Raw genomic sequence first — 27862 nt, 5'->3', positions numbered from 1 at the left:
GCAAAACTAATGCATTTTGACCCAGTTTTATGTTATGTCTGAATCGATCAAATGCTTTCCATTTCCTTTTTCTTTTCAAAGTGTTCATTGCACTCCAAAAGGCACATTATTACATATGCAGTTTTTTTGTTGGTTGTCCATTTTACTTTAAAAGAAAATCACTTTGTTTAATGTTCCTATTCAAATTTTACATCCTAGGCTACTGCATTGTGTCTTCAGTAAATGTGTTTCACAATAATTTAAGAAATGACAGAACACCTGTAAGTCAGTGGTAGGTTTTTCTGAGCCTGAGATTTTTTTCTTGGAAGTATTTGAAAGGTTAAATACACATTCATGTAATAACTTTATTGCTATTTTTATATATGTTGCCACTTTGCAAAGAACATTTGATACAAGTACCTCAATAAAGCTTAAATGTGAACTCTTTAGTTATAAAGGAACAGCATCTGAGCATTAAGCTTTCTTCAGGCAGTAAATTTATAAATAATATACAAAATACCTGACATCATAAGACACTCGTTCATTTGTAAACAACATCAAGGTCAGAATATATGTAGACGCTATGTTTTCGGAAAATAAACAGCAGAAAAAGTTTAAAAGATGGAGCAGGTGGATAAAACTGACACTTTTAGATCATGAGTTGCTTTTGTTAAATTTGAAATAGCGTCCCTCTATAACCCCCACACATTCAAATAAAGACCAACAAGTGCGTTTTCAAGCACTGATGACAGAGGATTTAATCCATGACGCGGGCTCGCGCGCATCAAAAGAGTCGCGCGCAATTGCGCGTGGGCTCTGCTCTTTATGGCACGAGCAGTACAGGTATAAAACCAGAAGACGCACGACTCTGAATGCAGAAAATCTGGGAAGTCGACACCCACAGAGCAAGAATTCCAATCAAGACCTCAAAAAATTCCAAGACCTCATTCACTGGTAAGTTCAACCTTTCAAATATTATTTTCCTTTGTTTAGACACTTTATTGAAATTGTTTCAATATTTTAAGAAAGTATTGCATTCTTTCAGAATGTTTCTTTTAGTATTATTAAACATCGGTATTAAGTTTTTAATGACAGAAGCGCTATCATTTATAGATTTTTGCACACTATAATTCAACAGTTTTTATTTTTATCACTTTTTGGAACAATAAATTGCGCATCAGCACAAACACGTTTGCTTTGTTTAATTGCAGATGAATCCAAACATGAAGATGTGGATGAGCTGGGCAGCGTGCGCGTTTCTCTTGTTCGTCTGCTTGGGGACTCTCACAGAAGGGTATCCAACAAAGCCCGACAACCCGGGAGAGGACGCACCTGCGGAGGAGCTCGCCAAGTATTATTCAGCACTAAGACACTACATCAACCTCATAACAAGGCAGAGGTGAGCTCCTCGTTTGTAATATTAGCGTAGTCTCAAATTCTTCCTCAAGTGTTTCTGTCCTCAAAACGCCATGAATTTATTTTGAACTGCAGTTTTAGCATTTAAATGTTCTTAAGTGGCACTGCGGCAGCTGTTGACTGGACAAACATCACATAGTTCATTTTCTTTCTTTTCGGAAGCAAGGTATTAATCCTTTAGATAAAACCCCACCGCGTTTCTAATTAACTGCGCCCTACGCGGTGCTTTAAAAGCGTTTCTCTCACGAGTTGAAACAGCAGGGTGTGATTTTGTACTTACAAAAATGAACTGGTGAATTTCCTTATTAAATTAATTACTGACGAGAGGAAATCAACAATTGTTTCTTTAAATGTTTTGACAGCTAGAAAGAAATAGAGAAAAACTATTACAAAGTTTTCAACCTAACTTTTTATTTTATTATTATTTTTTTTTGGAAAATTGATAACGTGGATCTCAAGTGTATCCAAAAATATATTTTATGACAGACAAGAGAAACCTGACATTATTACTTTAAGTGCAGTATGGGTACATAGTTGTACATGTAATTGAGCTAAAGACTTAAATTGTTAAAGGGATAGTTGGATATGAAAATGAACTCATCATTTATTTTACCTCATGAAGTTTAAAAAAAAAAATGTTTAAAAAAAATGCTGTTTGCTGGCAGCCATATACTTTAATAGACTTTTTTCCTACTATGGAAGTTAATGGCTACCAGAAACCTACGTTCTTCAAAATGTCCTCTTTTGTGTACAACAGAAAAAAAAGGAACTCACACCGATTTTAACATATTAATGAGTGAGTAAATGAATCTTACTTTTTGGGTGAACTATCTTTTTAACAGTAGTAAAGTTAGCAAGAACCATTCACAATAAACAGACTTACATGAACCAAAATCTTGAAGTATTCATAATGTATAGGTTTTTTGGAGTTTTTCCTCCAATATTATTCTGTTAGTTGACTCAGTTGTTCTATTTGCAGGTATGGGAAAAGGTCAAGCGCTGACACCTTAATTTCAGACCTTCTGATTGGTGAAACAGAGTCCCGCCCCCAGACCAGGTAAGCTTATAATATGACTTAATGCAATTGATATTATAAGCAATCATCAGAGAACAGCATATATAATTGATGCACTATTAAAAAAAATGTGAAAAAATGCAGGGTTTCACACAATTTATTTATGTTTTCTCAACACAAACAGATTAAGGTAACTTAACAAATTTAGATGGGTTATACATAAAAATAAGCAATTATGTTGTTTGAACTCATTTTAAATAAGTAGTTTAAAGCAGAAATGTACCTTTTGAGAGTGTAATTAATAAAATTTTGGCTGTTTATTCACAGATATGAGGATCATTTGGCATGGTGATCTCATCCACTCTGTGATGTCCATGTGTCCTTCTGTTAACAATTTTGGCCACCAGATCTCATAAAACTCAAATGTTCTGCATAAACAACTTGCTGTGACACACCACAGTCATCATCAGGATAGTGAAAATACTGCAGAATGTTCAACTAACACATTACACCATAATGTCTGTACAAATACGTCAATGTGCGCTCTTTAGGCTCATCGAAGATTCAGTTCAACAAGACAGTTGTACAGAGACTCATTTTGTGTATGCGTGTTGTGTCCATTGTAATCCCAAGTAGCAAAGGAGAACAATAATGACTGTACAGTACAACAGTGCTAATAAAGATCACTATATTTCAAAGAGTCGTCTTTGTTTGCTGTCTTTTGCCCCTGATAAAGTCATGTGAGTCAACAATCCAGAGCTTTGTATAATGTAAATAAAACCAAATGGATAAAACAGTATTCTTTTAAAATCTTTGCCTGAAACCAAGGTTAAACATTTGATTAAAATATAAAGTTTGACACTTCAGTGTTGTAAACAAAATGGTTTGGTGATTTATTACAAATTATAAGATATATGTGTCAAAATAAAGGACCATATTTTTGATTTATAATGAATACGGTTTTATCAATGACATTAATTTGTTATGTGCTAAATATATTATAATTATCAAGCAGCTAAAAGTTATAAATCATAGCAAGCTCTTATAATCCTATTTAATCAGACAAGCGTCAATGGCAAAATCATTCACATATTTTGGACAAGATGGATAGAAACAGATCTATTTAGAAAAATAATAATTAATGACGTACAAAGCATTTGCATTCATTTTGAAGGTGACGAAAATGTGACGTTGGAAGCATTAAAAATGTAAGAGCGGATCCACATCATATGCAAATGTTTGCTTTTCGTGGCTTCAATGTTTTATTGTCTTCTTCAATGTTTTATATCTTCTGTTTTGTCAGATTCTACTTGTCACGTATATCTCTTTCCCCAATGGCCACTTTATGCCTTTTACTTTGGTCTAGGTCATGTACTGTATTCCAGATGCTTTGAATTTCCTGTTTCCTGTCAAATTAATTGTGCTCTCCTTAACTTCCCTTTGTGAATACCATTTCTGCACAGTTATAACACTGTTGTTCTCCAGCAAATATATACATACACTTTTCACTTTTCATGCTAGGTAATCAGTCCATCAGTACTGAACCTGAGCAAAGGCAATAGGGTGTATTGGGTATTTTTTTTTTGTAAAAACAGCTTAGGGTGATTCTAGAATTGCAGCTATTTTTTGCATGTCCAAGATAAACCTTCTATTTGATATTTTATTCAAAATATGAAACAGATTTGAATAATAACACAATTTTAAATAAAGTTTTTTGTCTAAAATTAATGCTTGTATGTGTATTTATGGAAATTTGTCTTGAAAGTATTAACTTAAAGACTACCACTAAACCAATTTTTGACAATCTCCTCCTCCTGAATCTTTCATTCAGCCATCATGACAAAATTAAGTCAAATCTTCATCTTTTTTGAAGATGAAGACAGCTTTTAAAAAGTTTACTCTACCAAGACAAATGTGTGAATGAAACATCTACAGGGGTTTGACAGTGAAACTGAACCACTGGCCAATTTAGTGTTTAGCTGGTGGCCAATCTTCATTGATTGCACATTCCACCAGTAAAAGCAGAGTGTGAATGTTTATATATAAATATTGCAATGTGCACAAAAATCATTAGTGACATATCACAGTTCAAAAGAGAACAAATTGTTGATGCGTGTTTCGGTGTGAAATCTGTGACCAAGACAGTAAGTCTTTGCAATGTATCCAACTTAGGCTTATTCTGAAAACGTAGTCCATATAAATTTCTGAAGATCGTGAATTATGTAGCCAGAGGTACGTATGGCTATTTCTTCTTTAAAATGAATGCTATGGACGATATGACACTGTTTCTTTTTTTGCTAACCAGCTGACCACCTACCTCCATATGGGTGGCTTTTTCACTGTTACTGTACCAGTTTGTCCAGTAGCTCAACATGTATGTCAGCGGACTTGAGATGTAGAGCGGAGTTGACTGCGACAACGGGGTTCAAGTCCGATACAGAACGGTCCTAGAAAGTAGTTAAGACGAAAGCAAATCTAAAATAATAAAATAAACAAGTAAATACCATTTTCCCAAAGATGGGTTGCAGCTGGAAGGGCATCCACTGTGTAAAACATGCTGGATAAGTTGGCGGGTCATTCCACTGTAGCGACTCCAGATTAATAAAGTGACTAAGCGAAAAGAAAAGGAATGAATAAAGTAAATAACAGGGTGAGAATGTGGTAAAAATGGCAAAAGGCTTTTCTTTTTCTGGATCACTTTTTAAAACAAAATTGGTTGGGTTTAGAAAGGGGGTAGGGTGGGGGGATCGGTCAGTTGGTCAGTCAGTCAGTTGACAATGGCCTCTCGTGGATTTATGTAAGAACAGCAAGCAGAAAACAAAAACTGCAACAACAAAAAACAACTCCTGGGACGTAGTTTGTGCTCTCCAGAAATGTACATATAGGTACGTAATCAGAATGAGCCTGGGTTGGATGTATCAAGAGCCATGGTATCAAGGGTAATGTCAGTATACCACCAAGAAGGAGGAACCACATCCAACAGGAGAATCTCTGGATGCAAGCTGTCTGAAAGGGATGTCTGGGTGCTAACCCAGATTGTATCTAAAACATTAAACCACAGCTCTCCAGCTTAATGCAGAATTAAATGTGCACCTCATCTCATCTGTTTCCACCAAAAAAGTGTTTAACAGAAGCTCTACAGTGCCAATACACATAGCCGGGCTGCCATAACCAAACCTTTGGTCACCCTTGCCAATGGCAAATGTGTGTTTCAATGATGCCAAAAGCATGTTTAGCTGTGGACAATTTAAAACATGCATTGTTCTCTGAAGTCTTTCCCACATCCAGGAGAGTTACAGTGTGGAGAATCCTCAAAGAAAGGTACCACCCAGACTGTTGTATGCCGAGAGTAAAGCCTGGGGGTGAATCAGTGATGGTTTGGGCTGCAATATTAGCGTTTTTTTAGCGTTCGAGCAGGCACAGCCATTTGAATCTTTATTGCTTGAGACTTCCAGTCTCATTTATTTTTAGACATTAAAAACATCTCCTTCTGCTGCTTGATGTTGCAAACTGATATTTTCTTATTATATGATTCTGCTTTGTCTGTATAATCATGCAAACACTTGTTTGTAAAGTGAGCTTGACCGTTTTCTGCCGTTTAGTATTCCTAGTCATTTCTCCCATAGTCAGCTGAATCGTAAGTTCTCAAGCAATAGCAAAAATGAGTGCCCGTCTGCATTGAAGATTAAGGTCGATATAGGCCCAATACTTGTGCTAGATGGCCGTGTCATGGACTACTGAACCATTCTAGAAGAAAATGTGCACTCAATGATTCAAACATTGTATCCTGTAGGTGGTGCCATGTATCAGGATGTTCATGCACCGATACACAGCAAGACTGCTGACAAAGTGGTTTGATGAACATGAAAGTGCTGATGAACATCTCCCATGGCCTGCACAGTCACCAGAACTACATATTTTTGAGCCCACTTAGGAGTGTTTTGGAGGAGTGAGTCAGGAAATGTTTCCTTCACCAGCATTACATAGTGACCTGGCCACTATTCAGCAAGAAGAATGGCTCAAAATCCCTTTGGCCATTGTGCAGGACTTTAATCTGTCATTCCCAAGACAATCTGATGTTGTACCGGCTGTAAAAGGTGGCCCTACCCCATGCTAATGAATTATTAAGGCCTAAAACCTGGCATTTCAGTTTTATTGTCAAACCCCTGTATTTTCTGTATTATTTATAACTTCAATAATAATACAAAAATAATTGTGTTCATCCTTATGTTCTACTCTGTTAACTTTCAGTTAATTATCAGTTATTTAAAATGGCATAACAACCTGTAAAGCACTGATAGAAAAGCTATGTGACATGCTTCAAGCGGTATCAGTTTATCTGGCGGAAACTCTGAAAGACATGAAGGCATTATTCTTCTTTCACTTATTTGTACAAAGTGTTTAGAATATTTGTCAACTCTAATATATAATTTAAATATATATTTCTAATATATAATTCAAATATATATTTAAAATTATTTAAGATTAATTTTTACTTTTAATTTAAATAAAATGAAAGAAAATGCTTTAACATATTCTGCCATGCAGTATTACTATCTGAGGTATTGTATTTCACAAATTACATTACAGGGATGTAGGCATGTTTAGACAAACACATCCTATATATTGACACTTTGTCAATCAGATCAGGTAAGTGAAAAACCACAGGGAGTTTTTAGGACTGTGCCACTATCAAAATCAATCAGCACATGGAAATGGTTGTGCAAGCTGCTTACTATTTCTCTTTACAATCAAGTAAAATATTTATTTGTTTAACTTACTTGTAAATAATTGTACCTTGATATACTTGATAAATACTAGCATTGCTGAAAATATTATATGAGTTGATGCAATTTTCAGATTGCAAACATTCATTCATTCATTTTCTTGTCTGCTTAGTCCCTTTATTAATCCAGGGTCGCCACAGCGGAATAAACCGCTAACTTATCCAGCATGTTTTTACGCAGCGGATGCCCTTCTAGCCGCAACCCATCTCTGGAAAAGACTGCAAACACTGTGTTGTAATTATATAAATACCATGTAATACTGTGATATTTTTAGTTTGAATTTCACTGGATAATTGTTTTTTTAGGGTCTTGGAGACGGTTAGTTTGCAGTAAATTGTCCACACACAAACTGCTAGAGCAAGTCTGTCACATAACAATAGTATTGATAATCATTTAGTTTACATTAAACTATTTTGCAGATGCTTTTATCCAAAGTGAATTAAAATGAAGTAATCAAATCAACAGAAGGACAAAAATATGTAAATAATATGATAATTTCTAGTTATTTTAATCCAGCAGCCTATGCAAAGTACTTGTTGATTGCAACATTTCCAGTTGTAATAAAATATTTATAAAATATAAATAGAATAGCTTGAGTAATTTGTCCAAAAAAATAATGGACCTCCTGCTCTCCATTAATGCTTCAACTGATACAACCCTTGCAGACACATTCCCCAGAATATGCTAGACATTTTGTAGAAAGTGCGTCCTCTTGTGTTTGTATCTTGCTTGTTCATTTTCATAAAGCTGTCCCATTTTTTAGTTTTGCTATTTTGTTGCCTACTTGATTTATTCAAAATAATGCACGGTACTGTGAAGCTTTTATACCAACATCCTAATAAAATGAGAAGAGACGTATTGTAAGCTCGGTAACATTCAATTTGCTTGTTAAATGCAATGCAAATGTTTTGAGGGGATGGGGGCTGAAACAAAACAAACAATATGTCCTAGCGTGTTTCTCTTGTGCAGTCGAGAGATTTTAATCAATTGAGTAATGCTATTTTTAATATAACAAATAATATGTTTATACAAAAAGATTAACGTTATGTGTTCGGATCTCACCCACACGCATCCCTCGACCTTCTCAGTCCATTGTTAAAAAGTATTAATCTGCCACGAGAGGGCGAGGCGTAAACCCAGCGCGCGTTCTGATTGGTCCTACCCACACCAACGTCACTCAAAAGGCGAGGCTTATCGTTTGATTGGCATTGTGTGTGTCCGAATAGTTAGCCACGGGACCCACGACTACCGAAAGCTTTGAATATCTGACCGGGACGACTGGAGCGGACTCGGGACAACCCAGGTGAGCGCAGAGATCGTATCATTTGCAAAGTGAGATTCGGAGCAAGTTATGTTTCATTGAAAAGTACAAATGTTGGTGCTGGGGAAGTCCACTTTTGGGTTGAAATGACTTTGCTTTCGGAAGTCCAGCCCCCAGCTGTCCATTTTTAGTGTGCGTGAATTGTATGTGCACGCGCAATGCGTGTGAGTGTTTGGATGGCACCAGGTTCGGTCACTGATGTAGGATCAGTGACTTATGAAAGAGTCTGTCCTCATCTGTCCAGTGTTGTTTGGGTGATACAGGTTAATGCTTGGGCTTTGAATGAATAACAAAAATGGCCGCGCTTGTGAAAATATTTTCAAAACACATTGTTTGCAAATACATATTATAGGTATTAATTTGCCAGTAATAGAGTTTAGTTCGCCTTGCTATGCTGATATTGATTTGATTCCAATGGTCGAACCGTGTTGAGCGTCTGTCGCTGCAGTTTTTATGAAGCGGAGCTTAAAACAAAATGTCCTTTGGAAATTTAAACATGATTAAAATGGCACATGTCGTGCAACTTGTTCATAAACAAGTCATAATCGAATACATCAGCGATTGTTTACTCAGTTTTGTCCGTGTATATGAAACAACTGTCGAAAGTGGATGTCCTTGCGCATTAATTCTTTCGGCCCCAAGAGTGTGTTTGTAAAGGCAGCTGACAGTTGAAAATTGTTATAGCCTACAGTGCAGTACATAAACATGCTGCAAACAATTAATTGCTTATGTATAGGGTCTGTTGAATACTATGGCTTAAAAATATCTCGTTTAGGTCTATTCCGTGTCCTCCCATTCGAACCCTGGACATCTGCCTGTGTAAACATTTCCTTAGGAGGTGACCGGGGAATCCCTTTACGTCATTACGCAAAATACTTGGGGTTCCGAAAGGGCGGGGCTTCAGTTACCTGCTTATTTGAGGACACTTTAGGTTGGAACTTTATTCATTTATATTAAATTGACCTGTTTAATAAAATACATATTTTCGAAGTAAATTATATTATTATCTCCATAAATTCCATTCACTGGACCCTGACAAATGATTGTTTGTAGCAGAATTGAGTGTTTTAACTTTTAATTTTTTTTATTTATTTTAAACACTCAAAGTCAGCAGTAAATTACAAATTTAATTGTACATCCACAAATGAATACATACCATTAAAAATCCTCCTAAACGTTTATATATATATATATATATATATATATATATATATATATATATATATATATATATATATATATATATATATATAGACCCAATATCAAATCTGTCAACAATTGCAAAAAACAAACAACAACAAAAAAATCTGACATTTGATTTAATGCTTAAAATTCTCTATTTTTTTTTTTACTTCGATTTTAAGTTTTAGTTGATTTTCCTTACACTATATGCCCTTACACGCTATATTTACCCCTAAACCAATGGAAAAAAATGAGGCCTAAATAACACAAATAAAAATGATAGAAGGTCATTTTTAATTGAATGATCTTTGACTAAACATGATGATGCCATGGTTATGAGAATTGTTATTGCTATTTCATTATTTGTTTTGCTGTAACACTTGGCACAATCAATGTAATCCTCTTATTTGCAGGGCACTTCATCATGCAAACTGACCTACATACTCATGCCAGTGTGTGTGCGCGTGTGAGTGTTTCGATGTGTGTTTGCAGGGCAATGTTCTGTGCTCTTTGTTGAAAGAGATGAGTGAGTGTGCGCTCCATCAAGTTCACTAATTATCAAGCATTTCTTGAGATGGTACCAGCGCAGACTGTGGGAATGGCCTGTTTCCAGTCCGTCTTTTTACAGAGACATTCATGATAGCTGGTGCATTCACAATTAAATTGATGCTTGTTTGATATAAATTTGGTTGTGCTTTATGATGTTTTTTGGATGCTCAGAATATTTCAGACACACTTTGACCTTAGTTTATGTTAACAAAATTGAAGAAATGCACAGAGATGCACTGAAGCTTGCAAAAATGCACAGTCCCTTGAGAATCCAACCTAATTTAACATGTATGTTGGTCACACTATTTTTATCGGTCATGTAAAATTCATAGCACTCTCTCCAGCTTGAAGTGCAAGTGTCCACGAATGTTCTTTGTCTTCTCACTTGTCTAGGAGTCAAATTCTGACAAGAAATGATTTTCACAGAGAGTATTGGAGTTTTTTTTTCCTTAAAAAAAAATTCTATTTCAGTCATATTAGCCTACCGGTACTTCAGAGTTGCATGCTTGATTTAATTTGTTCTTTATATAACACACCATCAGGTAAATAAATATTCAGATTCTTTATTGTACGCTGATGATACTGTGCTTTTTATGTCTGGATCAAGCACAGACACAATTAACAGTAAATTTAATACAGATCTTCATCAGTTAATTCAATGTCTGCATAACAATCATTTGACTAATAACGTTAAGAAAACAGCATGTATGTACTTTTACTCACCTAGGTGAAAATGATCCATTTCCAATCCCATCACTTTCTCAAATCAACGACTTTCCATTGTATCTACATATTGATATTTGGAAATCATTCTGGACTCTTACCTTACTCATTGTGCCTATGTTTAAAATCTGAAACAAAAGCTATTTGTTTATGTGAAAATGAGGACAAATGTGTCTTTTTCTGTTTCAGAAACTTATCTTCATGCCATAATTTTGCTAAAAAATAGCTAGACTGTATAAAAGTGCTGATAAAATCCACAATAGACTTTTTGGATGGACAAATCATTGTTTTGCACTATCACTGGGGCCAGACCGAATCTGCAGATATTTTTTGCCATTTCTGCTGAGAATATTATAACAAAGATTTATGCAAAATGATTTTAGGAGTATCATAACTAAAAAAACTTAATATATATAAAAAAAATGATAATGTTTTTTTTTTACTTTTATTTAATGTTTACAATGCAAATCCAATTAGAGAGTCATACACTCATATAATATATATTTATTATAAGACACAAAATTTTACTTTACAAATCATATAGTAAATAAATCACATGAACGTTTTAATATTACAGTTATTATATCGCAATAATATTAGTGAAATGAATTTGAAAACTGAATAAATATAAATTTACACACATTTACACAAGTAAACACATAGACTCAACAATGGGCTAAAATCTTCAGAAATCTGCACATTTCACAGATTCTATGTGGGCCTAACTGTCACTCTCTAATGGATTATCATTTCAAAATTACATTATGAACACAGGGATTGTACTGTACTATCAAACTTTAAATAGTGCTGCTACCTCAGCAGCCCTTTGTGCTTTGGTACCAAAACCTACCAGGACTGATCGTTTCACCAGATCTGCCCCAAATTGATGTTTTCCGTTACCAGCTTTTAAAAACTGTTAAGGACAGAGATCTTTTTTTATGTATTCACAAAGCCTGGAATGAGATCCCATAACATCTAAAAACAATACCAACACAGAGACTTTTTAAAAAAATCCCATTCTCATTATTTGATGGTCAACTATAACTGTAGCCACTAAGATAGTAGCCTGTCTCTCTTCATATTGTATGTCTGTTGATTGTTTGCATTGTTCTCATGTGTTGATGGATGAGATGTTAAGGGTGTCTGTATGTTTATATGTTCTGCACAGCAGGAACCTGCTGAAAAACAGCATTTATGCTGAGTCAGGCCTGACTATCTTTTTATCCTTTCCTGTTTAAAAAAAAATCAACTAAAAAAATAAATAATTAAAGTTTACTCACAAGGTTGCAGCTGGAAAGGCATCCGCTGCGTAAAACATATGCAGGATATGTTGGCGGTTCATTCCACTGTGGCAACCCCAGATTAATAACGGGACTAAGCAACAACGAAAATGAATAAATGAGTATAAAATGTTGCAAATTTCTTTCAGTATAGGCTAATATATATTAGCGTATACTCATCTTAAATATATAGTCTGGGTTTGAGCCCAAGTATTAGTTAATTTCACTTTTAAAATTGATTTTTGTTGCCCAGCATTCTACATTCGATGTCAAGTGTAAAGTGAATTAATTCATTTTGCCAATTTTTTTGGGATATTTTGCGCCACTGCCTTGTCCAAGTGTAAAGTGAAAGATTTTAAAATAAATCACATACATTAAGATGTTAAGATATTGGTAAATATTTATACCCCCTAATTGTGCTGGTTAAGGACTTGGACTAACCTAGATACAGTGTTCAGCAAAAATGAGTACACCCCATTTTGTAAAAATGGATATTTGTATCCATTTCTCTGTGAATATATGCTAAGCTTATTGGTGCAATTAAACAAAACAAATTTATTACAAAGATGTATTTATTAAAATACTATTTTAATTACAACCTACAAGATTTTAAATAAATTTGCTTCTCTTGATTTTTACTCTTTTTTTTTTTTTTTTTTTTTTTTATTGTATTTCATATTTTTCTGTAACATATAGATTTGGATGTACTAATTTTTAGACTGTTGTATGTATTTTGTTAGATATTTGGCTTCAGTACTTAATGATCTAACGTATGATTGTATACTCACAAAAATAATATTGTATAGCTTCCTATTAAAATATGTTGTGATTTGTGAGAGGTTTACTCGTATATGCAAAACACTGATTGTCAAATTCAAGGTTTTCATTATCCTTGCTTATTTACAATTAGTATGTCTGCTCCAAAGCTGAACCATTTTTAAGCATTTTATATCTAGGGGTGTAATAAAAATTCAGCAAATAATATCAAATATACATTTAATGTCAGCATACCAAACATGCGTTCTTCTATTCATTTATTAATCAGACCAAAAATAGAACATTATTTGGTAAATATTCATTATGTCCCTAAAGGTATGTTGTGATTTGAAATGGTTCACCTTTGGATATATATATATATATATATATATATATATATATATATATATATATATATATATATATATATATATATATATATATATATATATATATATATATATATATACAGTTGAAGTCAGAATTATTAGCCCCCCTGAATTATTAGCGCCCCTGTTTATTTCTTTCCCCAATTTCTGTTCTGTTCTGGGAAGATTGTTTCAGCACATTTCTAAGCATAATAGTTTTAAAAACTTTTTTCTAATAACAGATTTATTTTATCTTTTCTATGATGACAGTAAATAATATTTGACTAGATATTTTTCAAGACACTTCTATACAGCTTAAAGTGACATTAAAAGGCTTAACTAGGTTAATAAGGTGAACTAGTCAGGTTAGGGTAATTAGGCAAGTTATTGTATAACGATGGTTTGTTCTGTAGACTATCGAAAAAAAATTAGCTTAAAGGGGCTAATAATTTTGTCCCAAAAATGGTTATTAAAAAATTAATAACTGCATTTATTCTAGCCGAAATAAAACAAACAACACTTTCTCCAGAAGAAAAAATATTATCAGACATACTGTGAAAATTTCATTGCTCTGTTAAACATCATTTGGGAAATATTTAAAAAAGAAAATAAAAATCAAAAGGGGGCTAATAATTCTGACTTCAACTGTATATATATATATAATTTATTTCAGCTAAGAGCTAACACAGAGTTCATCAAACTTGAACTTTATAAATGTTTGACTGCAGCTTAAACATAAAACGTGGTTAACTTTAATAAACAGATTATTGAGCTGTAGCTGTTAAAATCTAAAATACAATTTCAGTTCAATTAACAAACATGAAAGACATAAAATGTAAAGGGGCCTTTATTTTGAAATCTCTGCACTTGACCATTGCTGTCTGCTTTTAAATCCAAACAAAAAATACAATATAAATATATAATATAAACAAGTAAATAGTGTCACAATCCAGTAAATAAAACATTTATCGCAACAAATGCATTCTAAATATGTACTGAAACTATGAGCTTGAAGAACATTGAAATGTGCATCGCTGATATTTATGTAATGAAATCATTGCCTATTGAAGATTAATAGATAATAGATTTACTTAATTTTCCCTCAGAAATGTACATAAACCTCTAAATTTACATACTAATATACAAATACAACACAGATTATTGTCTATTTATGTACGTATGTAAATGTATGTAAAATATTTATAATTTTTTTTATAAGTTGAGAAATATAATTGAGTAATGCACAAATGTTTGGATGATTTATATATTATTTGTACAATACTATTTGTCTTTTAGTGGATGTATGTGATTAATGGATCTTAAAGCTTCTGGCTTTGTTTACAAACAAGTGGATTTGAATTCTAAAGTTTAAAATCATTCAGAATAATTTAGCAGATTTTGTTATTATTATTATTGTCGTTTGTGTTGTTGTTATCATTATTAGTATTAGTATTAGTAGTAGTAGTAGTAGTAGTACTTTTACAAAATTCTTTACAAAAATAGCAAATTTAGTCTCTTAGATTAGTCTCTTAGATTAAGTCTTAAACATACCACATAACCAATAAATAATCATAATTTCGATCACACTTTACAATAAGGTTGATTAGTTAATGTTAATTAATGCATTTACTAACATGAACAAACAATGAACAGTACATTTTCTACTGTATATGTTCATGTTAGTTAACGTTAGTTAATGGAAATACAGTTGTTCATTGTTAGTTCATGTTAACTCATGATGCATTAACTAATGTTACCAAGCATGGACTTGGATATTAATAATGCATTAGTAAATGTTCAATTATGATTAATAAATGCTGTACATGTGTTGTTCATGATTAGTTCACATTAGTAAATGCATTAACTAATGAACCTTATTGTAAAGTGTTACCATAATTTCTTCATAGAGAATAATTTAAAGATTTTGGTGTGCATGATGCTAAATCAAAGTGAATTTCCTGTAGTATAACACAACAATCCAACTAAATGCCTCTTGACCTCAAATGACAGTTCACACAATGACTCCGCTGTGTCAGGATCAGGGCTGTGACAGTCTCTGTCGCGACCCAAGAGGAGAGCTGTGTGTAAATGTGTGTGTGTTTGTGATGATGATTAATGTTAAATGGTCTTTCTCTCTCTAAAGATTTAATACTGGTCTGGAACAGTGGACGAGAAGTTTGTAGCAGCTCGTGGAGGGAACAGGAACAGCATCGGCCACAAGTGAGTTTGATGTGTAATTGTGGTTGAAAGAATGTGTGTGTTTATCATCCCAGTGTCACTTTAAGTATGAAGAACTTTGTTAGTGAATGTGACATTGTCTTCACAGCTGGAATCTCACTGATCGACAGCCATGATCACAGGTAGAGGACTGAGCGTACTTATCTGGCCTGCAACTTAATAGAGTAGAACAAGCTCTTATTTTTTAAGCCAGTAGTTAAACTGCTGTAAAATATCTTGGGGGTATTATGATATTATGCAATCTCTAAAAATATTTACTAGCCAGGTAACTAACAGCTCTTAGTAATATCATTGTGCCTGTTAAAGTCATATACAGCAGCAAAATCTCTGCATTTTTACACTGCAATGAGAGTATAGTTTCACCTACCACATTGACCTAGAAAACAGCAACCTTTCATTTTTCTGTCCTGGTAAACTACAGAATAGTGAAGATTTAAATAAGAAAGTTATCAATACTTTTTAGAACAAATTTTGGTGATTCAACAAATTTATTTCCTTGGCAAATTTCTTTATTTTTTGTTTAGTTCTTTTAAATTTGTAAACCATTAAGTTAACATGAGCATTTTGAGTTGGGACAACATGAAGAAATTGTGTTGGTCCAAGTACCTACTTAGGACAATTGTATTTCCCAGTATGCTTTCTGTGGGATTAAATTAAAAGAGGAAAATGTTGACAATAAAAGTATCTTAGGTGTTTATAGTTAACAGAAAGACTTGTTAAAGTTTGATCTTTAAGTCAATTTGAAGATTTAGAAGATTTTCATGTAATGCTTTGAGTTTTGAGATTACCACCTTTTTTATCAAGCAATTATCAAAATGCAGATAGTTGCTCTGCTCATGGAGCAGAAACTGTCCAAAAATGAGTTCTCAGTCTCAATCAACTGTATTTGTAATCTGCTTAAAATGGCTCTTTTAGTTTATTTAGGATAATTTTATATAAAACTAAGAGACTTTGAAATATACAACAGATGATAGACATACATGATTTTATCAGTCTGTTGAGTTAAAGTTAAATAAAAATATAAATATTCAAACTTTTATTTGATATAATCATGTTGGACCAACTCAATTACTTTTAATTGTGTAAATAGTTTTTTTTAGTTGGTGCTAAACAAGTTGTAAACAACTAACAGGGGTGGAAATCCTGCCCTCAATTAAATTGAGTTCATCCAATGAGTTATTTTTTGAGTGTAGATTTTCTTTAATGTATTCAATTCATGTACGCTGTTAAAAAAATGGTAATTTTACGTTTTGATTTTGGGCTGCTGGGGTGCCGGAAAAAAGTTAAATAACAGCCGTAGAATAACGGACATTAAATTACAGATTTTTTTTTTTACAGTGTAGTTATTTTAGTACATAAAAATAAATAAAAGAAAAATGCTTAAGTAAAAAGCTTTTTAAAAATATTTGATTTCTGTAATGTTTACTCATAAACCCCCCGAATATGAGTACAAAATGCATTAATGTTGGTTACCATTACTTGTTGGTCAGATAAGTCATCACAGTCTTTCTCTAAAGATTACAATCTAGACATTTTCTGTTTGTATTGCTAACATTTACTAAATATACTTACATTTATTGGAAAATCAAAGACTTAATTTTAGTTTGAATTATGTTGGTCTGTTGGGACAAGGTAGGCTCAAAATGCTGCTTTATGGTATTTTGCTATTGGTTTACACAATGGTACTCCAGATTTACAAAGGCTCTTAGCATGTAAGCTAATACCTTACAAAGATAATGGGCTTTTGCTATGACTCCAGATTCTACCTGAAAGCCCATTATGATTTGCATTTTAATAGGCTGTCGCTGTTCATGGTTAATTTATTAACTCATTGTCTCTCGGTTTACTAAATTTGAAATTAATTTTTCATATTTATGTGTGAAATTAACCAACATTGCTTTAAAATTAAACAAAAAGTTCCCTGAGGTATCTTAAATAATGTTTTGAAGCTCTTTGGGGAAGGGGTTCATCAGAATAAACAGTATAAATTAGTCCAAGGCATTAAAAATGTAGAAAAAAATATTAAAAAGACTTTATTTACATGGCTTATTCTTAAAAACTACACAAATAGCTGCCTTATTATAGGGTCATGGTAATATTGCTATTTGTTGCTATAAATGACTAATGCTAAAACTGTAGATTGCAGTTAATTTAGCCTGTAAACTAACAGCCACTTTACTCTTTTAAATGCATCATTTATAGCACATGTGCAGTCAACATATGGACTCTTACTGGAAGTATCTCATGCCTCAGGCATTTTTCGTCACCTTTTTTATCCCCGCCTCTACAGTGAGTCATTTTCACACCTGATGAATGAACCTACCTTTTTAGCCTTGCTCCAACAAGCTCATAATGGATTCTCTAATCTACGCCGGTTGTATTGAGATTAAAATCCGGCCCAGATTTACAGAAGGGGCAGTGGGGGAGGAATAGAGGGGGTTGTGGGGGAGGGGTGGCTGGATTAGGGACAGATCGGATCCTCTTACGGCACAGCTGTGCAAGAGAGTGACTGGCATTGCTGGGTACTTTTATAAACTGAGCTCAGATTGGGCTATGCTGCTGTTAATCAGAGACAGTACTTATTTTAGGAGCAGCTGTTTGGATGAGCTAGAAGTATTAACTCTTCTGAATGTGCCGTTTTCCAAATCAGGACAGTCTATGCTGTATACATTTTGTGTATTGTGGACAGATTCATTAAACTGTTCATTTAATTTATTTAATATTATTAATACAAACTTTTTGTATGAATTTCAATGTAAACTCTAAAAAGTAAACCTGCAAAGTAACAGAAAAAGTACTGTAGCTTATTACCAGGTTTTTTTTTTACTGTAATTTACATGACTTACCTAGACAATACATCCCTTCAAACTATTAAAATGTAATTCAATTCAATTCCTCTTATTTCTTTAGCTCTTTTACAATGTAGATTGTGTCAAAGCAGCTTAACATAGAAGTTCTGAGATTGAAACTGTCAGTTCAGTTTTCAGAATTGAAGTTCAGTTTAGTTCAAGTCCAAAAACTGAAGAGCAAATCCACTGATGCGCAGCTCCACGAATCTCATTACATTTAAAATTTGACAAAATTTACTTTTGTTAAGCTTGAGCGATTAAATTTCCACTCTCATATATATATATATATATATATATATATATATATATATATATATATATATATATATATATATATATATATATATATATATATATATATATATATATATATATATATTTATTTATTTATATATATATATATATATATATATATATATATATATATATAAAAAATATATATATATATATATATATATATATATATTTATTTATTTATTTATATATATATATATATATATATATATATATATATATATATATATATATATATATATATATAAAAAATATATATATATATATATATATATATATATATATATATATATATATATATATATATATATGCTTTCATAAAACATATGGAGGAGACACTGTCATTTAACATGTTGCCTACAGTTTTTAGGAACTTTAACTGAATGGTTTTAATAATTGTGGGACTTTTGTGGAACTTCTATTTTTATTTATTTATTTTATTGCAAGTCTCTACTAGCCCAGCTTCCAGCTAACTCTATCAAACCTCTTCAGCTGCTTCAGAACGCAGCAGCATGAGTGGTCTTCAATAAACCTAAAAGAGCACATGTCACTCCGCTACTCATCCATTTGCACTGGCTGCCAGTTGCTGCTCGCTTCAAATTCAAAGCTCTGATGTTTGCTTACAAAGCGACTTCTGCGCTCCTTATCTGCTCTCACTTCTGCAGATTTATCTGTCTTCTAGAAACTTCCGTGAATTAACATCGCCTCGTGGTTCCATCCCAAAGAGGGAAGAAATAACTTTCCCGAACTCCCGCTTTCAATCTGCCCAGTTGGTGGAATGAACTCCCTAACTGCATCAGAACGGCAGAGTCACTCGCTGTCTTCAAGAAACGACTAAAAACTCAATTATTAAGTCCCCACTTTTCTTCCTAATCTGCAATTGCCTCTCTGGCTCCACCGTTATATGTACTACAAAAAAATTACTAATGTTTTGCTTTTTACACTTTACATACCTAAACTTGCCTACAGCACTTATTTATTGTTGCTCTTATAGTTGTGTAAATTGCTTCCATGTCTTCATTTGTAAGTCGCTTTGGATAAAAGCGTCTGCTAAATGACTAAATGTAAATGTAAATTTGAAAACTGAATTTCTAGATTCAACTCCAAAAAGCATATAAATAAAATAGTATTATTCATTACTTAGAAATCAATGATCATATGTAGGTTTTATACATTTTTCCCAGAATTTTGTATTTAGCTAAATAAGAAAATAATTGTTATTAACAAAATAATACCATTTATCTTAATCTGAAATCAATATATTTTGAAAAATTTGGAGTCAATGAAGTGGGTTTCTATTAGAGAATTTTTTTTAGGACAACAATATTTCCAGCAGAAAAGATATCCAAATATGCCATTTTAAATTTTAAAGAGATCTGTTTTTGAAACAAATGAAGACAGTAGAAGTCAATTATTCATTTAAATTATTTAGCCTGACATGTTTACTGCTCCAAAATATTTGTAATGTTTCTCAAAATAAAATATATTGTGCTTAAAGGAGAAAAAAAGTGTTTGTTTTATACTCAGACATTTAAAAAGAATATATTTTAGAGCAGTAATCACAATACCGTGAAATCGTGATATTTTTTACCCAAGGTTATCATATCGGCAGAATCTTATACCGGCCCATACCTATTTAATAGTTACTCTTAATTTATTACAAAAATGTAAAATATTTCAGTGTAATTCATATTTGTATTATCAATATTAAAACAGTTATAGTACAGTTAATACATAGTTATTTGAAACTGTAGTAACATAGTATTTTTTTTTTAGTATTTCAGACCAAATAACCTTGGTAAACATAAAAGACTTTTTAAAAAACTTTTACAAATGTTTGATCAGTTATGTTCATACATTTGAGATATTGATAAAGATTAGAAAATGATTGCTAAAATAACCAGTTTGTTTGGAGTTTTTGTTTTAGTTTGAAAGTCATGAACTAAAGGTTATGGTGTGTCATCACTGTCAGGGTAAAACTAAGTGATCTGCTGTTACATTCAGAAAGCTAATGCATTCGAACCCAGTTGACTTTATCTGCACTTAAACAGAAGCCTCCTAGATGATTCAAATATAACACATTAAATGATCAATAAATGCATTCAAAGCTTTTTGTATTTGAAATGTGGGTGATCTGTGGTCTCTAACATGCAAACATGACTATTCAGTCAATATACTGTCCTACTATACGGACTTGGCTCATTGGAAATATTAGCTTTAAAATACACATATACATAAAATACGTTGCTCGTGGTTTCATTGTACATTGCTGGTGACAAAAAGGTGTTGTCTAAATTTTTGTACACGTCAACAAGAAGGTGGGGCTTGTTTTACAAATCACCTAGACCATTGAATGTCTCATCTTAACCCTCCCTCAAACCCAACCAATTGTGTTTTCAAAAGCAAATGTAAGAAAAAAGTGCACTTGAGAACACATAGTTTTACCATGATTTTTTTCATTGCTTTTATTTCTTTTGTGGTACAAATGGATTCAAACTTCAGCATAAAAAGTGAGCTATCGTGAGCTACTCTGGAAAAGTTGTTCATATAGAAACCGTACTTTACCAGTCAGTGGAAACGGGCCATTTGATACTTAAAAAAAATAATAATAAAAGCTTAATTCTGATTGATAAAAGTATTTTGTTTTTACATTTATTTCACAAATATATATCACAAATAGTTTTGTGGTCCACGAAAGAAAGAAAGAAAGACACCAAATTGAGAAACCGTAACTGAAATTAAAAAACATTATAAAACATCCCTTTAAAAGCTATTCATAAAGAAAATCATATAATTACAAGTTTACTCGTGTATTTGGGGAAAGCCAAGCTAGAATTTACTTGCAGTACGTTTATAACCAGGACTGGGACAAAGAGCCCTAGACTTGCTGAAAAATCAGCGGGAGACATGTTCTATGAGGGTGGGTGTATCTTGCATTAGCCCCTGGTCCCAGAGCTTATATAAGGACACTTATGTAAGATCCACTGAGGGGTTTAACTGGGCGATGGGCTGTCTCTCATGTGAGGGGGCGGAGTCTGAAACCACAGGGGAGGATTGTGGGATTAGATGTTTGGAGCGAGCACTGTGTGTGTGTTTAAGTGAAGCGCTAGTAAGAGGATCTGTGTATGAATGTGTGTGTATGTGTCCACATCTGTGTTTGGCAGACGTCTGGATTGCTTTCTCTCCTCTCTTTGTGTGGATGTCTCTTGGCCTCTTTTTTTTGCTCTTCTGGCTTCTGCCAACTTTTAATGGTCATAGTAGTCTACGTTTTTATTTTTGTTTTCATTGGCAAGTCAACATTTGCGCAGTTCAGTAGAGCAGAGGTCAGATTTGAGAGCAGGAATGATTCTCACTGTGGATGAAACATTCTCAAATGGAGCAGGTTTGAACTCGGATGCCGGGGGCTTTGGAGAAACAGGGGAGGGGGTGTCCGAACTTGATGAGGGCGCAGATCCTTCTGGAGGTTAGACATCTTTGTGTTGTCTTTTTTATATTCTTTGTAATCATGGTGAAATATGAATGGAATGTCTTAGAGGTGGGGTGTGAAATATTTTGACCTAGCCAAAAAAAAAAAAAAAACGTGCTAGTTGCCAGGTTGTGAAAAAATGTGCGCATAAGTTTGTGGATAGCATGTAGCATCGAGATGTGTTGCATGACTATTTCATGTAATTATTTGTTGCATTAGAGGAAAGTTTTGCATTAGAGCATTTTTTGGAAAATTTTTGAAAAATGCAAGTTTCCCGTCAACAGAGAAACATTCATTTGTTGTTGTTTTTTTAAATAGTCTCATATTTAGATCCAGAATTTAGCATTGATACATAATACACAATTCTAAAAGAAACAACAATAACAAGAATAGTAAGTTTTGCTATCATAATTGCTAAGCATGCTCCGTTCGATTGGCCGGACATCGGTATCAACCGATCTTATGAACCGATTACAGGTGTTTGTTTTCGAGTTTACAAGCAGAGGTAGAGGCACGTGCACTCCTGTATATTATACATCAGCAGTGCTACAACATGCGAGGAGGTAAATGACGTATTTTGTGACGTGAGCGATCACTGCGTTTGACTCACAGCAGCTAAATAAAATATATATAGATTATTGCTGTGACTTGTGCGAGTGATGATCTCTGTTCCAACCATTCATATTCAGTGTTTTGAGTTGTTGTGACATGAATGTTGACTTGAATATTTAATAATATAACTACTATAATATACTTATTGCAATAAACAGTATCCAGGGCATCCAGAAAGTATTGAAAGCGCTTCACTTTTTCCACATTTTTTAAGTAACAGCCTTATTCCAAAACGGACTCAATTAATTTATTTCCTCAATTCCACACACAATACCCCATAATGACATTTTGGAAATTTTTTTCTTGAAATTTTTGCAAATTTAAAAAAAAATTAAAAACCTGAAAAAGATTGTACATACAGTTGAACTCAGAATTATTAGCCCCCTTTAAATTTTTTTCTTCTTTTTAAAATATTTTCCAAATGATGTTTAACAGAGCAAGGAAATTTTCACAGTACATCTGATAATACTTTTTCTTCTAAAGAAAGTCTTATTTGTTTTATTTGGCCAAGAATAAAAGCAGTTATAAATTTTTTAATCACCATTTTAGGGACAAAATTATTAGCCCCTTAAAGCTATATTTTTTCTCGATAATCTACAAAAAAAACCACTGTTATACAAAAACTTGCCTAATTACCCTAACCTGTCTAGTTAACCTAATTAACCTAGTTAAGCCTTTAAATGTCACTTTAAGCTGTATAGAAGTGTCTTAAAAAATATCTAGTAAAATATTATTTACAGTCATCATGACAAAGATAAAATAAATCAGTTATTAGAAATGAGTTAAAACTATTATGTTTAGAAATGTGCAGAATTTTTTTCTCTCCGTTAAACAGAAATTGGGGAAAAAATAAACAAGCAGTCTAGTAATTCACGGGGGCTAATAATTCTGACTTCAACTGTATGTATTCACAGCCTTTGCTCAACACTTAGTTGATGCACCTTTGGCAGCAATTACAGTCTGAATTCTTTTTGAATTTGATGCCACAAGCATGGGACACCTGTCTTTGGGAATTTTTACCCATTCCTCTTTGCAGTACCTCTCAAGCTCTACCAGGTTGGATGAGAAGTGATGCTTTACAGCCATATTCAGATCTCTCCCAAAATGTTCAATAGAATTTAAGTCTGGGCTTTGACTGAGCCACGCAAGGACATTAACCAAATGGCTGTGAAGCCACTCCATTGATATTTTGCCAGTGTGCTTTGGGTCATTGTCCTTTCTTTACAGTTTCTCCTCTCTCCACAAAAGAACGATGGAGCTTAAACAGAGTGACCATCGTATTATTGATCACATCCCTGACTAAGGCCCTTCTACCCCGATCACTCCACTTAGATGGCCAGCCAGCTCTAGGAAGAGTCCAGGTGGTTTCAAACATCTTCCACTTACAGTTGATAAAGGCCACTTTTAGAGCAGCAGAAAATTTTCTGTAACCTTCCCCAGCCTAGTGCCTTGAGACAATCCTGTGTCTGAGGTCTACAGACAATTCCTTTGTCTTCATGCTTGGTTTGTGTTTTGACATGCACTGTCGACCCCGGGACCTTATATAGACAGGTGTATGCCTTTTCAAATCATGTTTAATCAACTGAATTTAGTACAGGTGAACTCCAATTTAGCTGCTGAAACATCTCAAGAATGATCAGTGGAAACAGCATGTACCTGAGCTCAATGTAGAGCTTCATGACAAAGGCTGACAATACTGGTGTACATGTGATTTTTCAGGTTTTTTATTTGTAATAAATTTGCAACAATATCAAAAAAAACTTTTTACATGGTCATTATGGGGTATTGTGTGTAAAATTTAGATTAAATAAATGAATGTAATACATTTTAGAATAAGGCTGTAACATTTTTTTTTAATACATTTTGAAACATTTCCTTTTAGTAAAGAAGCAATATATTTATAGATGTGCATTTTAACATCTTATGTATCAAATATGCACTCCAAACTTCTTCAGTGAGACATGTTGAATTCTTCTTCCATGGTTTGTAATGTTTCTAAATTGCATTGTCAATAATTTTTCCTACCAATTTTGTCAGTTTATCTATTTTTTTCTGTAAAGCTCGTTCTGACCATGACATCTCCACACTAAATGGTTATAAGAGACATGTTTAAGAGATTATATGCAACATCCTTTATTTAATCTTATAGGTAAGGCGAGATCTTATCATACTTGAAGTGAAAATGTGCATTATAAAGCTTGAAATATCAGAATCGGTACTCAATATCGGCCGATCACCATGACAAGGAATCAGTAATCTGTACCGGCTGCAAAAATCCTGATCGGAGCATACCTAATAATTGCTTTATAATATATATTTTTATGAGCTATTCCTTAAAGGACCATAGAAATATATATTTTTAAATTTTGCCTCATTAGAGATGTTTTTTCTCTTTAACATCCATTAAATGTATGCAAAATTATTGTTACAGCACATAATAAGTGAAATAATTTGAAGTAAACAATATAATATTGTGATATATTTATTGGTGTATGTTTTACTATAAAAACAATTCTGTTGTTATTGTTATTAGTTTTGAAATTTAATACCAAATACTAAACAAAATTGTTTTAAAGAATTGTTTATGTGGTATGTAATACATTTAAAGAGTTTGCATTTTCTGAATTAATATTTCATAAATAGCATTTCAATTTTTATCAAAAAATTTGTTTATATTCTATTATTTGTTTTATTAGAAAACATGTTGTTTTGAAGCCAGCGTGTGTTACTCAGAAGCATTTTAGCTGCGACTGTTTGCTTGGAATGTACATTAAATTGAATCTTTGGGCGTGTAATCACAGTACATCCCCAAACTGCAATTTAACTGTCAAACAGAGTCCTAATGTCTCTAATTAGCTCTTTAAAACAAACCAAATGGAGATGCTGCTTGCAAAATTTGACAGATATGAAAGGGGGTTTTAACTAAACCGTGTGTGCTTGTGTGTTTGCAGACACATATGGTAAAATGAATTGGGTGTTCTCATTTTTTAGTGTATGCTGTCTTTCATTTTCTCCTCAATTGTTTATAGTGCTGTCAGTTCATCCATTATGTACTCTAGTATTCAGCCAAATAAGGGCCCCGGGGTGCATTTTGCTGAAATATTTGATATAGAATATAAACAGTAGCACAGTGTTAAAGCTTGCTGATGGTTGTTTCAGGACTACAGCAGTGTCTGACCTGAATTAAATGAGTGGAATTGAACAAGTGATCTGATGTTTAATATTGATCTGTTGGTCTCGACTGCTTCCTGATAAAGAGGAAATGTGCAAGCACACGTTCTCTCTGTGCTGTTCTACTGTCACAGATGGATTACACTACTGCAGGCTAAGACCTGTGTTGTCACATGATTCACTGAGTATTTGGCCTCAGACGTGTGTGTGTGTGTGTGTGTGTGTGTGTGTGCGTGTGTGTGTGCGTGTGTGTGTGCGTGTGTGTGTGCGTGTGTGTGTGTGTGCGTGTGTGTGTGCGTGTGCGTGTGCGTGTGTGTGTGCGTGTGTGTGTGCGTGTGTGTGTGCGTGTGTGTGTGCGTGTGTGCGTGCGTGTGTGCGTGCGTGTGTGCGTGCGTGTGTGCGTGCGTGTGTGTGTGCGTGTGTGTGTGTGTGTGTGTGTGTGTGTGTGTGTGTGTGTGTGGAAGAAGAATTGTCAATGACTGTGTTAGACAGTGTTGTTACCATCTGTGTGACTACACAAATCTTTTGAAATGTTTTAAACAAATAAAAAATAAGTAGATAAATATTTATGTATGTTCAAAGGGCATCTATTTTACCCTCTTTACAATGCAAGATAAGCATTTGGTGTCCCCAGAATATGACTGTTATATGCCCATTCATAAATCCAGGTTTATTTCATGTATTTGTGGTGGAGTTTATTCAAACCTTTCTGAAGTAATGAGTCTCACACAAATGCCATTTGCAGCATACGCACACCAACACACATATTAGCATTTACTCACGGCTGTGGTAATTATATTGGTTAAGAATTACGTAGTAATTTTACTGTATAAATTACAAACATGCTCTATTTTAAAAACATTTTAAACTCCTAAAACGTTTATATAAATCACTGAGAGTTGTAACAAATATTTGAATCCTAGTTTATTTGAAAAAAATATTCTGTAGACTTGTATACGTGTTATTATAGAAACATGGCACCTGTCAATCAATTAGGTGGGTGGGGAAAACTTCACATCTACATCACATTGTGGCAGGCTTCAAAATTACTGAATTTGGGTCCTATTTTAATGTCAGGAAATTTTTAAAAAAGACACTTGTTGGGTTTATATCACTTCAACATGACAGTGGACACACTATACCTACAGTTCTGTTCAAACAGCTTGCAAAAGTTGATTTTCATCATAGGTGTTCTTAAAATAAATTTAATAATTAGATTTTTTCATTTCAAATATTTAATTATAAAAGTATCAGTTTTAGATTGAAAAAGTTTAATTTTGACCTTTCTACAATTCATATGATTAAAAAGTACTATTTTCTATTTTTTATTAAACGTTAATTTCCCAACTAAAGTTAAAACAATAGTACTGCTTCTATGTTTTTGTTTTTTTTGATCCAGTAAACGCATCTGTTTTACCAATTCATCGCTTTAGGATTATAAGGTACTATCTTTCTTCTGATAGATTTTAAGATATTGAGCTTCAAAGATTTTGCACACCATATAGCAAACAATATGTGTGTTACAGTTCTCTTTTATACTTTATCATGACAGAGACCCTAAATGTACTCTAAATGCAAATTCTCGAAATTCTCTTACATTTGCAAGTTGAGGTAAAACAAACAAGGCAAATGCAAACTAATTTTTTTATTCTGAAAAGTCATTTTCTGCTTCGAATTATACGGTTCTATCTAGCAGATCGTTAACTAAAGCTTTACTTTTCAAGAAATACAATTATAAAAATTGGTGTTGTATCAATATGTTGATGCTCGAGAAAGTTGCTTACTTATTATTGCTGTCTATAAGATTTATTTAATGTTTTAGGATAAATATTTTTAATACAAAAAAAGTATGTAAT

The 27862-nt window shown here is 33.2% G+C and overlaps 2 protein-coding genes across 5 annotated transcripts in view; both read left to right on the top strand.

Moving 5' to 3' along the window:
* pals2b (protein associated with LIN7 2, MAGUK p55 family member b) overlaps window positions 1-27862 on the top strand; it is a 349623-nt gene that overhangs the window by 294547 nt on the left and 27214 nt on the right. The window contains exons 1-3 of one of the 4 annotated variants that reach the window (XM_068215053.1): window positions 8405-8500; window positions 15520-15596; window positions 15703-15736. The exons of 1 other annotated variant lie outside the window; for it this stretch is intronic. In XM_068215053.1, coding sequence (XP_068071154.1) covers window positions 15727-15736 — 10 coding nt within the window. In that variant the 5' untranslated portion in view covers window positions 8405-8500; window positions 15520-15596; window positions 15703-15726. Of the gene's footprint in view, window positions 1-8400; window positions 8501-15519; window positions 15597-15702; window positions 15737-21847; window positions 22221-27862 lie in introns of those variants that run through there. 2 more of the 4 variants (NM_001044777.1, XM_005170013.6) reach the window with 2 other exon arrangements.
* npy (neuropeptide Y) lies at window positions 877-3141 on the top strand. The gene is given in 4 exon segments (NM_131074.2): window positions 877-933; window positions 1191-1378; window positions 2375-2452; window positions 2738-3141. Coding segments are annotated over 3 exon segments (291 nt in total). The 5' UTR covers window positions 877-933; the 3' UTR covers window positions 2763-3141.

This window comes from Danio rerio, chromosome 19 (assembly GCF_049306965.1).
Source record: "Danio rerio strain Tuebingen ecotype United States chromosome 19, GRCz12tu, whole genome shotgun sequence".
NCBI lineage: Eukaryota > Metazoa > Chordata > Actinopteri > Cypriniformes > Danionidae > Danio > Danio rerio.
The sequence above is the reverse complement of the archived record's forward strand: the minus strand, read 5'-3'. Positions and strand labels throughout refer to the sequence as shown.